The sequence below is a fragment of the Balaenoptera acutorostrata genome, chromosome 7 (genome assembly GCF_949987535.1).
Source record: "Balaenoptera acutorostrata chromosome 7, mBalAcu1.1, whole genome shotgun sequence".
Taxonomy (NCBI): domain Eukaryota; kingdom Metazoa; phylum Chordata; class Mammalia; order Artiodactyla; family Balaenopteridae; genus Balaenoptera; species Balaenoptera acutorostrata.
Genome location: NC_080070.1, coordinates 117,543,568 through 117,558,165, shown reverse-complemented (window position 1 = coordinate 117,558,165; position 14,598 = coordinate 117,543,568). Strand labels below are relative to the sequence as shown.

At 39.2% G+C, this 14,598-nt stretch overlaps 1 protein-coding gene across 1 annotated transcript in view; it reads right to left on the bottom strand.

The window, feature by feature from the left end:
- SUN3 (Sad1 and UNC84 domain containing 3) overlaps positions 1-14,598 on the bottom strand; it is a 38,015-nt gene that overhangs the window by 8,255 nt on the left and 15,162 nt on the right. Inside the window, exons 5-8 of the mRNA XM_007178354.2 lie at positions 13,547-13,718; positions 12,191-12,275; positions 4,071-4,186; positions 2,844-3,011 (exon numbers count right to left, since the gene is read on the bottom strand). Of these exons, the coding sequence (XP_007178416.2) occupies positions 2,844-3,011; positions 4,071-4,186; positions 12,191-12,275; positions 13,547-13,718 (541 nt within the window). The remainder of the gene's footprint in view (positions 1-2,843; positions 3,012-4,070; positions 4,187-12,190; positions 12,276-13,546; positions 13,719-14,598) is intronic.

Here is a 14,598-nt window from a genome sequence, read left to right as displayed (position 1 = left end):
GTAATTGCATCCAGTAATATAGGAAAACATATAGACTCTAGAAAAAGGAGTATTTATAGAAAAAAAGTCTTAGAATAATCATGACAGCAGAAATGAAAAATTTAGCATAGGGTTTAAAATATAAATTGATAAAATATTCCAGAAGGTGGAACAGAAAACACAGAAGAAAAATAAGATAGAAAAGATTTTTAAAATAATAGATTAGACAAAACTACAATGAAGTATCACCTCACACCAGTCATAATGGCCATCATCAAAAAATCTACAAACAATAAATGCTGGAGAGGGTGTGGAGAGAAGGGAACACTCTTGCACTGTTGGTGGGAATGTAAATTGATACAGCCACTATGGAGAACAGTATGGAGGTTCCTTAAAAAACTAAAAATAGAACTACCATATGACCCAGCAATCCCACTACTGGGCATATACCCTGAGAAAACCATAATTCAAAAAGAGTCATGTACCATACTGTTCACTGCAGCTCTATTTACAATAGCCAGGACATGGAAGCAACATAAGTGTCCATCATTGGATGAATGGATAAAGAAGATGTGGCACATATATACAATGGAATATTACTCAGCCATGAAAAGAAACGAAACTGAGTTATTTGTAGTGAGATGGATGGACCTAGAGTCTGTCATACAGAGTGAAGTAAGTCAGAAAGAGAAAAACAAATACAGTATGCTAACACATATATATGGAATCTAAAAAAAAAATGGTCGTGAAGAACCTAGTGGCAAGATGGGAATAAAGACACAGACCTACTAGAGAATGGACTTGAGGGTAAGGGGAGGAGAAAGGGTAAGCTGGGACAAAGTGAGAGAGTGGCATGGACATATATACACTACCAAATGTAAAATAGATAGCTAGTGGGAAGAAGCTGCAGAGCACAGGGAGATCAGCTTGGTGCTTTGTGACCACCTAGAGGGGTGGGATAGGGAGGGTGGGAGGGAGGGAGATGCAAGAGGGAAGAGATATGGGTACATATGTATATGTATAACTGATTCACTTTGTTATAAAGCAGAAACTAACACACCATTGTAAAGCAATTATACTCCAATAAAGATGTTAATAAAAAAATAGATTAAATAAGTCAAATCCTCAGGATGTGGACATGAAACCCCCTGACAACAGTTGTGCATCAGGCCTGGCCAGCAACCAGGTTGGAGCAGATGAGCAGTGTTCCAGAGGATATCTTTAAAAAATAAAAAATAAATTATTTATAAAGTATCTGACATGAATGGGCAGAATGGGAGGATATTTACACATCTGAAGAAGAGGTTGGAAATGTTTTCATGATAGAAATATAGATAACAAAACAAATTAAATTAAAATGAGGCAATTATCCTCAAGAACATCAAAATTTTCATGTAAAGAAAATAGTATTCCAGTGCATTGTATGACTCAACTAAAACAATATTGTTCACAGAGTCACAATGAAAACGTTGGCTATGGATTGAAACTGAGATAAGCCGTCTGGCAGTGTCTCACACATGAAACACGGATTCATCATGTGATCTAGCAATTCCACTCTGTGGCACAAACCCAAGAGAAATGAAGACTGAGGTCCACAGAAAACCTTGTACCCAGCTCCTCACAGCAGCTTTATTCATAATAGTCAAATGGGTGGGATCCATTCAAATGTCCAGCAACGGACTAACGGATCAATAAAAGGGGTGTATCTATATAAGAAAATATTATCCAGAGATTAAAAATATGAAGTACTGACACATTATAACATAAATGAACCTTGGAAACATTATGCTGGGTGAAAGAAGCCATTCACAAAAGACCAGGACTTCCCTGGTGGCGCAGTGGTTAGGAATCCGCTTGCCAGTGCAGGGCACACGGGTTCGAGCCCTGGTCCGGGAATATCTCACATGCCGCCGCGGAGCAACTGGGCCCGTGAGCCACAACTACTGAGCCCTGAGCGCCTAGAGCCCGTGCTCTGCAACAAAGAGAAGCCACCGCTCGCTGCAACTAGAGAAAGCCCACACGCAGCAACAGAGACCCAACGCAGCCAAAAATAAACAAATTTAAAAAAAACAAAAAAACAAAAGACCACGTATTATATGATTCCATTTTATACAAAATATCCAAAATAGGGAAACCTACAGGTACAAAGTAGATTAGTGGTTGTCAGCGGCTGGGGGAGTGAGGTGGGGGATGGGAAGTGACAGCTAAGGGGTGCAGGCTTTCTTTGGAGAATAGTAAAAATATTCTAAAATTGATCATGTTGATGGTTACACAACTCTGTAAATATACCAAAAGCCACTAAGTGTATACTTTACATGACTGAATCGCCAGAGTGTGAATTTTATCTCAATAAACCTGTTTGTTTGTTTTTTTTAAGTTAAGACATAAACATTTTGGGAGAATGGGAGAGGCATGGAAGAGAACTAATCTCCATTTTCCATTAGAGGAAGTCAGTAGATAATAGTCAAAACTGAAAAATCAAGGAATAACAGTAAAAGCAAATATGAAGGCAGTAATGACATAAGCAGCTAAAACTGTTGCAAGTGGAAGCTTCCAGAGGGTAAAAATTGGGGTGGGAGAAGTGGGACAAGGGGAAATCATGTTTCCCTATAAACATGGAAATGTTTCTTTTTAAATTATACACATATAACTTTGATAAAAGTAAAAAATAGAATTAAGTAATAGTAACCATCTGGTCCAACCCTCTTACTTTGTAGATGACAAAACAGGAGCCAGGAAGTAAATGATTTTCTCACAGTGATACAAATGGTTAGCTGCACAGTTCAGATGAGATCCCAGCTCCCAATTCCTAGCCAATCACCTACTATAACCCCTTCTGAATGAAGATTTAGACAGCTTCTCACATAGACAGAAAATTCCTTGGGTGCGCTGGAGATGTTTCCTGAGGGAGACACCTTCTCTGAGATGTGCTCCATGGTAACAGCAGTTGGTATGATCTTCCTGGCAAGCTTGATTAGGGCATGACCCTGGGAACCTGGAAAGGCCCAGCACTTCCCAGGGTGGACATCCGGCTGGAAAGAAAGCACTGCATTAATCTTTTATCTGCTTATATAAATCCACTCCTACAATGTTGGCCAGCTAATCACTATTGACCAAAGAACTTGCTTATGCCTATAATATGAAGGCACTGTGTGGGATGTATCAAACAGGAAAGCTTCCATGACACCCATAGTTTTGGTTGTGCTGATGTCAATCAGAGCCTTTTATTGCGTGAGTATGTTTTCTTTTATTGCTCTAACTAGACTGTAAGTCGCTACAGGCAGCTAGTTGGTATGAGTGGTGAAGGCACTGGTGAAGACAGTGCTGGTGGTGGTAATGAAGAGGGTGGTAGCAGTCACTGTGGTGACGATGATGGCAGGTGATGATGGTGATGGTGGTGGTGATGGTAGTAGTGGTGATGATAATGGTGGTGATAGCGAAGCAGGCTATACTGGTGGTAAGGAAGAAAGATGATGTCTACCATTTTCTAGATCTAGACTGTACTCTGGAGTGAGATCTATACATTTGCCCCTGAAGGTATTTCTAGACTGGAAATAAATTCAGGTGTGTAGTTATAGTTAAGAAGAGCTGTACTGTCAGTTGGTGTCTAGTGCCTTTTGAATTGAACTGAAATAATAGTGAAAATCTTACTTGGAAATTTCTCCTATTATAATTGGACTTTATAAAAATGTGTCGGCCTGAACAGCACATGACGCAGTGCTTGCACTTAGGGGTCATGCATCTTCAACAAGTGTTTGTCGAGTGACTGAAGTTTTCAGTGGAAAAGGAAGACCACAGAATCAACTTAAAGAAAAGATATGGAATGTGTATGTTTTATTTGAGAAGTGTATACTCTAGTTCACTGATCTTAGAATAATAAATAATTATTAATTAATTAATTAATCATAGTTCATTGCCCATAAGTAGGAAATGTTTCACGTAGTTTGACGACTGTAGAAATGCAAGAGGACAGTTTCAGGTTCTCTGACAAGTTCAGCGTTGTTTCCATTTCAGACATTAATACTTTTCATGATAAGTAATAGGAACAGAATCCTAAAATATAAACAGGTTATTTTAAATCTAGCTTTTACCTGGAGAATGATATCTGGAGGCATTTCATAATTTAAGAACCCAATCCCATGCCAGTAGAGTTTTGCTTTATTATTTTTGTAACTTTCTGAGGTCCCAGCTTCAAGAACAGAGGCTCCTGAAATTATAAAATAATTTTTAAAATTAAAAAAATCACACAATTCAAAACACCATTTAGATTTTAATGTTGTTGGAAAACTATTACTGGGCAACTTACAAATAAGGTAAAATGCATACCAGGAAACTGATAAGAAAAGTATGACTTTCAGCTTTCACTACCACTGAAATTTTGTCACTTTGAGAAAACCATGCTTGCTCTGTGTGGTTTCACAAAATTTCTGGAACTGATATTACAATAAAAAATTGAAATCTGGAGCAATTGATTTAGACATGGAAGTATTATGTGTACTGTGTTTATTAGCTAAGGAGACATATGGATCCCCATATTTCAACACCGCATGTGATAAATAAGCCCAATTCACTCAAAAACAAAAGCAGAATGACCAGCAATGTCATAAATGTACTAACAAGTTGTATTCATACAGACATTCTGCAGATTTATTGAGCTTTCATTTTAATCAAAGAAATATAAAATATACTCATCAAATATTATCTCTTCAGGTTACTTCATTTTAGAAGCAAAATGTATCTGACACATAAGAAATAAAGAAAATGCAAATCACTTCCTTAAATTCCATCTGGATATCACAATACAACATTAAAAAGACACATATGTGATGAATATCAGATCACCAGTGCCTTTTCTAAGATGGTAGGATTTGAAATAGTGAATGTACCCAGGGTTGCAGGACTTAGCAAGTAGAAACACAAGATTCCCAGTTAAATTTTAATTTTACATAAACGATGAATAATTTTTTAGTACAGTTACGTCCCATACAATATCTGGGACATATACTAAAAAATTGTTTGCTGTTTGCCTGAAACTCAAGTTTCACTGAGCATCCTTTATTTTACCTGGCAACCCTGTGAGTACCTTGTTGTTTGTTTTTTTTTTCTGGTATGTTTGTAGAATACAGATTTTTTAAAATGCTCTGGTTTTGTCTACATGGTTATTTCCTTGTCATATTTTTTTTAACATCTTTATTGGAGTATAATTGCTTTACAATGGTGTGTTAGTCTCTGCTTTATAACAAAGTGAATCAGTTATACATATACATATGTTCCCATATCTCTTCCCTCTTACATCTCCCTCCCTCCCACCCTCCCTATCTCACCCCTCTAGGTGGTCAAAAAGCACAGAGCTGATCTCCCTGTGCTATGCGGTTGCTTCCCACTAGCTATCTATTTTACGTTTGGTAGTGTATATATGTCCATGCCACTCTCTCACTTTGTCACATCTTACCCTTCCCCCTCCCCATATCCTCAAATCCATTCTCTAGTAGGTCTGTGTCTTTATTCCCGTCTTGCCACTAGGTTCTTCATGACCTTTTTTTTTTTTCCCTTAGATTCCATATATATGTGTTAGCATACTGTATTTGTTTTTCTCTTTCTGACTTACTTCACTCTGTATGACAGACTCTAACTCCATCCACCTCACTACAAATATATACAATGGAATATTACTCAGCCATCAAAAGAAACGAAATGGAGTTATTTGTAGTACCTTGTTTCTGAGTGCTGATACCGTCTGCTTGGTCAGTGAATGTTCCTGCTGGACTGATTGGACGGGAATTAAACTTCCACATACTGATGTGAGGACTGACCCCACCCCAGCCATAATCTAGTTCAGAAAACGCTAATTGTGGCAGGTAGGGTTTTTAAGTAATTCAAATTCACTTTTCTCATTCTCATTTTTTAAGTTTCTATTCAGCTTTATTGAGATATACATACTACCCAATTTATTCATTTAAAGTGTACAATTCAGTGGTTTTTAGCGTATTCACAGAGTTGTACAACCATGACTGAAATCAACATTAGAACACTTTCAATCAGCCCCCAAAGAAACCCTATTGTGCTCAGCGGTCACTCCCCACTCCCCCAAACCCCACCCCATCCCTAGGCAATCACTGACCTACTTGCTATCTACATTTGCCTATTCTGGACCTTCTGTCTTGCTGTCTCTTTGTAGTCAATCACAGTAGTAGCCTTTTGAATATGGCTACTTTCACTTAGCACAATTGATACATTTGAGCTTCCTGGCAGGTATAATGAATGTGTTCCTTCTTATTGTTGTGTAACATTCCACTGTATGGATACATCACAACTAGCTATTCCTTCATCTATTTCCAGTTTTGGTGACAATGAATAAAGTTGCTGTAGACATTCTCAGACAGGTTTTATTGTGAACATAAGTTTAAACTTCTCTTAGGTAAATATTGATACGTAGAGGTGGAATTGCTGGGTCATACATGTTATGTTTAACTTCATAAGAAATTGTCAAATGTCATACCCTAGTGAAGTAAGTCAGACAGAGAAAGACAATTATTGTATGTTTTCACTTATATGTGGAATCTAAATAATAAAACGAGTGAATGAATATAACAAAACAGAAACAGACTCATTGATACAAAAGAGCAAACTAGTGGTTACCAAAGGGGAGAGGGCTGGGGGGAGGGGCAAGATAGGGGAAGGAGATTAAGAAGTGCAAACTACTAGGTATAAAATAAATAAGATACAAGGATATAATGCATAGCACAGGGAATATAACCAGTATTTTATATGTAATGACTTTAAATGGAGTATAAGCTATAAAAATATTGAATGACTGTGTTGTACACCTGAAACTAATGCAACATTGTAAATCAACTATATTTCAATTAAAAAAAAAGAAAGAAAGAAATTGGCAAAGGATTTTCCAAAATGGCTGTACCACGTTACATTCTCACCAGCCACGTGTGAGAGTTCTGCTTGCTTTCCATTGCTGCCACCATTTCATGTGTCAGGTTTTGTTTGTTTGTTTGCTGTTCTAATGGGTATATGTACATTTCACTAATGGATACTAATGATGAGCATTTTTTCATGTGCTTTTTTGACATGCATATATCTTCTTTGATGAGGTGGCTTTCAAATCGTTTGCCCACTTTTTATTGGATTGGCTGTTTTCTTACCATTGAAATTTGAGAGTGTTTATAAATTGTGGATATAAGTCCTTTGTCAAGTATTTGGTTTGCAATCCTGTCTCCCAGCCTGTGACTTGTCTTTTCATTCTCTTCAATGGCTTTTTCCAAGCAGAAGTTTTAAATTTAGATGAAGTCCAAATTATCCATTCTTTTATTTTTACGGATCACATTTTGGGTATTGTGTCTAAGAAATCTTTTCCCAACTCAAAGTCACAAAAACTTTCTCTTATTTTTTCTTCTAGAAGTTTTATAGCTTTAAGCTTTATATTTAGATCATACTTTTTACATTTAACACATTTTGAGTTAATTTTTGTAAGGTGTGAGCTGTGAGTCAAGGTTTATTTTTGCATATGAATGTCCAACTCTTCCAGCACCATCAACTTGCTTTTTCTCCTTTGTCAAAAGTTAATTAGTGTGGGACTATTTCTGGACTTTTAATTATGTTTCATTAATTTTATCGACATCACATTTTCTCATTACTGTAGCTTTATAGTAAGGTTTCAAATCAGTGTGAGTCCTCCAAATTTGTTCTTCCTTTCAAAACTGTTTTGGCTATTTTAGAAAGAGCTTGTAGATTTCTACAAACAATCATGCTGGGATTTTGACTGGGATTGTATTGAATCAATAGACCGATTAGGAAGAATTGCCATCTTACCAATATTGATGCTTCTAATACACAAACTTGGAAGATCTGTCCACTTATTTAGGTCTTCTGTTATTTCTTTCATTAGCGGGTTTTTTTTTTTTTAATTTTAGCATGTTTTTCATGTTTTTCACTGCTGTTGTGAATAAGACTGTTTTTAAAATTTCTTTTTCCAATTTCTTATTACTAGCATCTAAAAATTATATATATACAGTTGAACTTACTAACTTCACTTATTAGTTCTAGTAGATTTTTTGACGATTCTCTACATAAATCATCATGTTGTCTGTGAATACAGAGATTTTTATTTCCTCCTTTCCAATTTGCTTGCTTCTTTCTTCTTTCCCTCTCTTCCCCTCCACACCCCCACTCTTCCCTCCCCTTCCCGCTCTGATTCTTGTCTTACTTTACTGTTAGGAATTCTAGTACAGTGTTGACTAGGACAGAGTATAGGTCTTTCATCTCCTTAGTTAAATTTATTCCTAGGCATTTTATTCTTTCTGGTGCAGTTGTAAATTGAGTTGTTTTCTTTATTTCTCTTTCTGATAATTTGTTATTAGTGTGTAGAAATGCAGCAGATTTTTATGTATTAATTTTGTATCCTGCAACTTTACTGAATTCATTTATTGGTTGTAATAGTTTTTTTGTAGAGTCTTTATGGTTCTCTGCATATGGTATCATGTCATCTGCAAATAGTGACGGTTTTACTTCTTTTTCTCCCATTTGGATGCCTTTTACTTCTTTTTCTTCTCTGATTGCTGTGGCTGGGACTTCCAATACTACATTGAACAAAAGTGGTGAGAGTAGGCATCCTTGTCTAGATCCTGATCTTAGAGGAAAGTGCTCAGCTTTTCACTGTTGAGTATGACGTTAGCTCTGGGTTTGTCATATATGGTTTTATTTTGTTGAGGTATGTTCCCTCTGTACACACTTTGTCTCTGTATTTTTTTAGTGGTTGCTCTGGCAATCTTAATACACATAACTAACCTTTCAAAGTCAATTTAGAGTTAATATTTTACCAAGAGGTTCCTTTAACTTCATCCATTGACCTTTCCTTAAGAGTTGTCCATCTACATATATTAAAACCCCATCAGCTAATGTTATAATTTTTCTTTTCAACAGTCATACCTATGTTAAAGAACTTAGGAAAATTGTCTCATAGTTATAGATATTCGTCTTATCTGTTGTTCTTTCTTCTTTCCTTAAGTTCTAAGTTTCCTTTTGGTGTCATTTCCCTTAGCCCTGAAGAACTTCCTTTAGCAGATCTGTTGACAAAGAAGTCCCTTGGTTTCCCTTCATCTAAGAATGACTCCATTTCACTCTCATTCTTTTTTTGTTTTTTGTTATTTGGTTACACTGGGTCTTCGTTGTGGCAGGTGGGCTCCTTAGTTGCGGCATTCGAACTCTTAGTTGCAGCATGCATGTGGGATCTAGTTCCCTGACCAGGGAATGAACTTGGGGCCCTGAATCGGGAGCACGGAGTCTTAACCACTGCGCCACCAGGGAAGTCCCTCACCCTCATTCTTAAAGGATATTTTTACTGGATCTGCATTGGCATTTCCTTTATTTCAGTGCTTTACAGTGTAGTTCCCTTCTCTTCTGGTCTCCTTGGTTTTCGATAAGAAATCTGCAGTCATTTGTATCATTATTCTCCCATATTAATGTGTGTGTTTTGTTCCTCTTGCTGCTTTCAAGACTTCCTCATCTTTGGTTTTGTGAAATTTATGATGTGTCTGGATGTAGTTTTCCTTGACTTTATCTTGTTTCTGATTTTCTCAGTTTCTTGAATCTATAAATTTACATTTTTAACAAAATTTGGGATGTTTTCAGCTATTATTTCTTCAAATAAATTATTTTTCTGCATTTATCTCTTACTGCTTCTGAGACTACAAGGATGAGAATGTTAGACCTTTTCATATATGTCCCATAGGTCTCTGAAGCTTTTTCATTTTTTTCAAAATTGTTTCCATTTTTTCCATTTCTTCAGATTGGATAATTTCTACTGATTTTCAATTTCACTAATTCTTTTCTCTTGTCATTGTCCTATTATTAAGCCCATATAATGAATTTTTTTCAGATGTATTTTTCATTTCTCAAATTTTCATCTAGTTCTTTTCTATAGTTCCTCTGTCTTGGCTGAGAGATCATAGCTTTTCATTCATTTCAGCTGTACTTACCTTTACTACTTGAAGCCTAGTTACACTACCTGCTTCAGAGTCTCTGTGTGATAATCCAACATCTGTGTCCTGATGGAGTGGGTTGGCATTTGCTGGTTCTCTTTCCCCTTGCAAATCAGTCACATTTGCCTAGGTCTTGGTATGTTGACTAATTTTGAACTGTATCCTAGACATACTGAATATTATATTGTGAGACTCTGGGTGCTTTTGTTTGTTTCATCAGACAATCAACCAGAAATGTTCAGACCATAAATGCCCCTCCTTTTCTATGGGAGGTGGTAACAATCTCAGTTCCATTTTCAGAGCCTTTACAATAGGCATGTTCTGCCCATGTGCCCCTCAGTGGACAGTCTAAGACCCGAGCTGTGGCTAAATCTTTGTCAAAATCTCAGAGCCGCTGCTGTGCTGCCGTGGGTCCGTCTCCGTGAAAGAGAAGCTACGAGGCAAGCCAGCAGCAGGCCACACACACGAGGTCAGGACGTCTGCTCTCCTGTCCGGCCTTCTCAAGCCTTCCTCCTACACTCTCTGGCCGACAGGACTATTTTGTTCTGGTTCTTTCTAGAACGGTGGAGTTTCTCTCACAATTTTAGTCACCCACCGCACTGTCACCACCTTGCGGCTCTGTCACTGCAGCTCAAGCCTCAGCTCAAGCTTCGAGAGAAAAGAAAAATGGTAAACTCACCCTTGCACGGGCCACATTTCCAGTCTTTTACTTCCCTCCACAGTCTGCCTCCTTTTGTTTACTTTTCATCATACTCAGGTAGCTGGTTTTTATATTTTGTCCAACTCTTTTAGTTGTATGTCATCAGCAAGGAAGAAAGGCTGCCCTAGGCTTTTCTCCATCTCATCCTAACCAGAAGCTGGCTGTGCATCATGCTAACATTTATTCAGAAGCCATAACGTTTTCTGCTATTCCTTGTTCTACATAGGGTATCTACGGACCTTTGTCATTATGGTTTTTCCAAATGGAAGTTGTAAATGTATTCAACAGAATAGGAAGAAGGCATCAAAAGGCTGTATCAGAATGCCAAGACTCGGACTTCCCTGGTGGTGCAGTGGTTAAGAATCCGCCTGCCAACGCAAGGGACACAGGTTCGAGCCCTGGTCCAGGAGGATCCCACATGCTACGGAGCAACTCAGCTCATGCACCATAACTACTGAGTGCATGCCACATGCCTGCGGTCTAGAGCCCATGAGCCACAACTACTGAGCCCGCATGCCACAGCTACTGAAGCCCGTGCACCTAGAGCCCATGCTCCGCAACAAGAGAAGCCACCGCAATGAGAAGCCTGCGCAAGGCAACAAAGAGTAGCCCCCGCTCGCCGCAACTAGAGAAAACCTGTGCGCAGCAACGAAGACCTAATGCAGCCAAAAATAAATAAATAAATAAATTTATGCCCAAGCAAACAAACAAAAAAAACATTCTGTGAGTTACCTTCCCACCTTATCTAAGCTCATACCTCTCAGGCTTCAGGGAATTCAAAGTCAGGCGTCTGTCCTCTTGCTCTGTCTCTCAACACACACACACACACACACACACACACACACACACACGACTAATAATCATTCTGGTCCAAATGCTCTTTACTCCATGCAGGACACAAATTTATTCCCGCAATATTAGTTTGGCTTTTGTCACTTGATAAAAATTAGCGTTCCTCTGTGTGCTTTGTATTTCCTCCCTCTTTCTCTTGCATCCTTTCCTCCTCCTTCCCCCCCACCCCGCCCCATGCTTCACTGAGCCCATGGTCATACACTGCCACAGGCGGGGGCTTCTAGGCAATATTAAGGTTAACGATTCACAGTCTAAGCACTTAAGAATATATTTTTGGAGTATACTAAGATTATATACAGTCTTGAGACACTATCACTTAATCACTAATAATGCATTTAGATTAGTCATTAGTAGTCGTTTTCGTATATAGAGGATAAAATGTTATAATGTTTGTGATGCATCCCCAGCCTCCCTGTGGCAGGCGCACTTTCTCTGTGGTGCTCTTAGTGTACGTCACACGCGCTAAGGAAGACGCACAGTTTGTGCTCTGTCTGAGATTTGCACTCACTTACAACCATTTCTATTCTCCGCTTTATTGTCTAGGTTTGTTAGTTTTTCTTCCCTTTCCAGTTACCAGATAGATAAACACCAGATAAAGAAACACAGAGGACATAGATGCTTTTGAAGCATCGACTTTTTATACTGGCCTTGTCACTTCTTTACTCACCTGCTGACTTAAGGGCGTAATCGGCCATCTGGACTTGATCTTCTCTCAACTTTTTAAGTACATAATTTACCAAGTTTGACGTTTCCTGTACAAATTTTAAAAAGAGTTTCCTGTTAACAATCTCTGTCAACTGCTTGAGTTTTGACAATTTACTGTGTTGATTTGGACCCAAGTTTCCTAATCTGCAAAATGATAACAACACTGAGCGTTGACCAAGCTGCAGATGGAGCCCAGCACCACACACAGATTCTTAATATCGCCTTCCCAGGTCAGTGGGCTCGGTGTTTCTCAGGCAGCTGAATTATCCAAGCTGAGATGTGTTCGGCCGTTTGCCAAGGCCACAGAGCAAGGCTGGACTCAAGCCCCTTCTGAAGCCCTGACAACCACTCCATCACGCTCTCACAGTGGGGCAGTCAGATGAGGATGCGTGTGACCTGCTGGGTGCCCCTTTTAGTGTCTCTGCTTAGTAATAAAGACTTGAATGTTCTGTAATATTTGGTTAAATGTATATATATATATATATATATATTTTTTTTTTTTTTTTTTTGCAGCTTGTGGGATCTTAGTTCCCCAACCCAGGATCGAACCTGTGCCCCCTGCAGTGGAAGCACAGATTCCTAACCACTGGACCGCCAGAGAACTCCCTGTAGGTATTTGGGGATCAAGGCAGTTTACATAGAGTACATGATTGCTTGTGTTAGAAATTATTCACCGTTTGAATTAATATTGAGTTCTTAAGGATGTTCTGAGTCTAAATAAGCAAGTGTCCTGAGAGAACGTAACAGTCTGAGTTCTAACTGAGGAAGCACTTTGTCCCAGGGCCGTGGCAGTGGTGGTCAGTGTCAGCTTTCTGTGTCTTTCAAAAAGCAGAACCTAAGGAAAGGAAAGAAGTTACTGCTAATAAGGGGGGAGAAGAGGCAAAACCAAGCTCACTGGTCTTCATCATAATGTTGCCGACCTGGTGCTGAGTAGGTCAAATACACGAGCTTTAGGTCCCTGAATAAAAATATTTTACTATTTAAGTATTTGTGTATGGACTTTCAGAGACTGTCATTTCTGAATGAGCTTTTGTTTGTCTTCTTTTGTTTTTTAAGTGCAAAATAAGACAGAATCAGTTACTTATTTGGGTGGGAAGTCAGTTTTCTTGCAATACAAAATCTTCCCTGTGACACAACAATTATGAAAAAGTGTGTTTCCAGGGGCAAGCTTTATTGAATGTAAGCTACTGCTGGGGAAGAATTTTCTAGAGGACACTGACCATAGCCCAGCTGTCGCCCCATTCCCCACTCACATAAGCTGTGGATGTGACAACTGAAGGTCAGACGAGCCCCGCCTCCCTGCCAATGCCCACATCACCTCGTCCACAACTTCAGTGTGGTCCCAGCCTTCAGCGTGGTCTCCGTCTGCAGTCCAGCTGAAACCGTGCAGACCATCCCGTATATCTCTAAGTAAGGCCTTCAGAACATCTATTTCTTCAATTAAGAATAGAATTTCACGGAAGTTGTTTTCCAAAGTCTGGCTTTCCTTCCTGTGAATGGAGACCCTCACTGTGAAGGGAGGAAGTGGTGGGCTCCCTGGCGCCCCCCAGGGCTGGGCTTCAGGGCCAGCAAAACGAAGAGGTGCTTTACGTTGCAGAAGAGAGAAACCCCAAGTAAGGGGCGCTCAGGGGATGCCCCTTGGTCAAAAGCACTGCCCTTCACTACATGTGAAAAGCAAAGACTTTCAGGGAAGCCGTCCTGAGGGCATCCCAGGGCTTGGGGTGTGCTCTGTGCAGGCATGTCCCATCCCTCCCCTGGGGACTGCAGCCACCCTGACCTGAGCTGGGTGATCTCACAGTGTGGATCTTAAATCCCCCTCTCACCTCCTTAGGATGGGGAACACCTTGTACTTTGAGTGGGGTACAGAGCAGGAGATTCCCAACCAAGCCCTGAGGCTCTGTGGACCAGCCTTGGGCAGGCGAGGGGGGAGCTGGAGGATCCAGCCAGGGGTGGAGGTGGGGGGCAGCTGCCTTTCACCAGCTCCAGGGTGCAAGATTTTACTTTCCAAGTATGGGCTCTGCTACTTGTACAGTTTGAAAGTTATTAGAAAGAATAAGAAAATGGCAAGCCAATGGGTATTTCTTTATGCTGAAAAAAATGGAAGCACTACTTATCTAGTATTTTCTCCCAATTTGTGAAACAATATAAAATTTTGAAGAAATAAAAACTGTTAAATTTTGGTGTGTTTGTTACAGTTTTTATTCCATGCAAAAACATTGTTACAAAATAATTTTGTGTCCCACTGCACTTCCCAGATCAGTAAATATATTTTAGAATTATTTTAATGGCTTCATAATTCTCCATTCCACATGTTTAACCTTCGACCTGCTTTTCTCATCTTGGTGGTTTCCTTTTTTTAAAAAATAATAA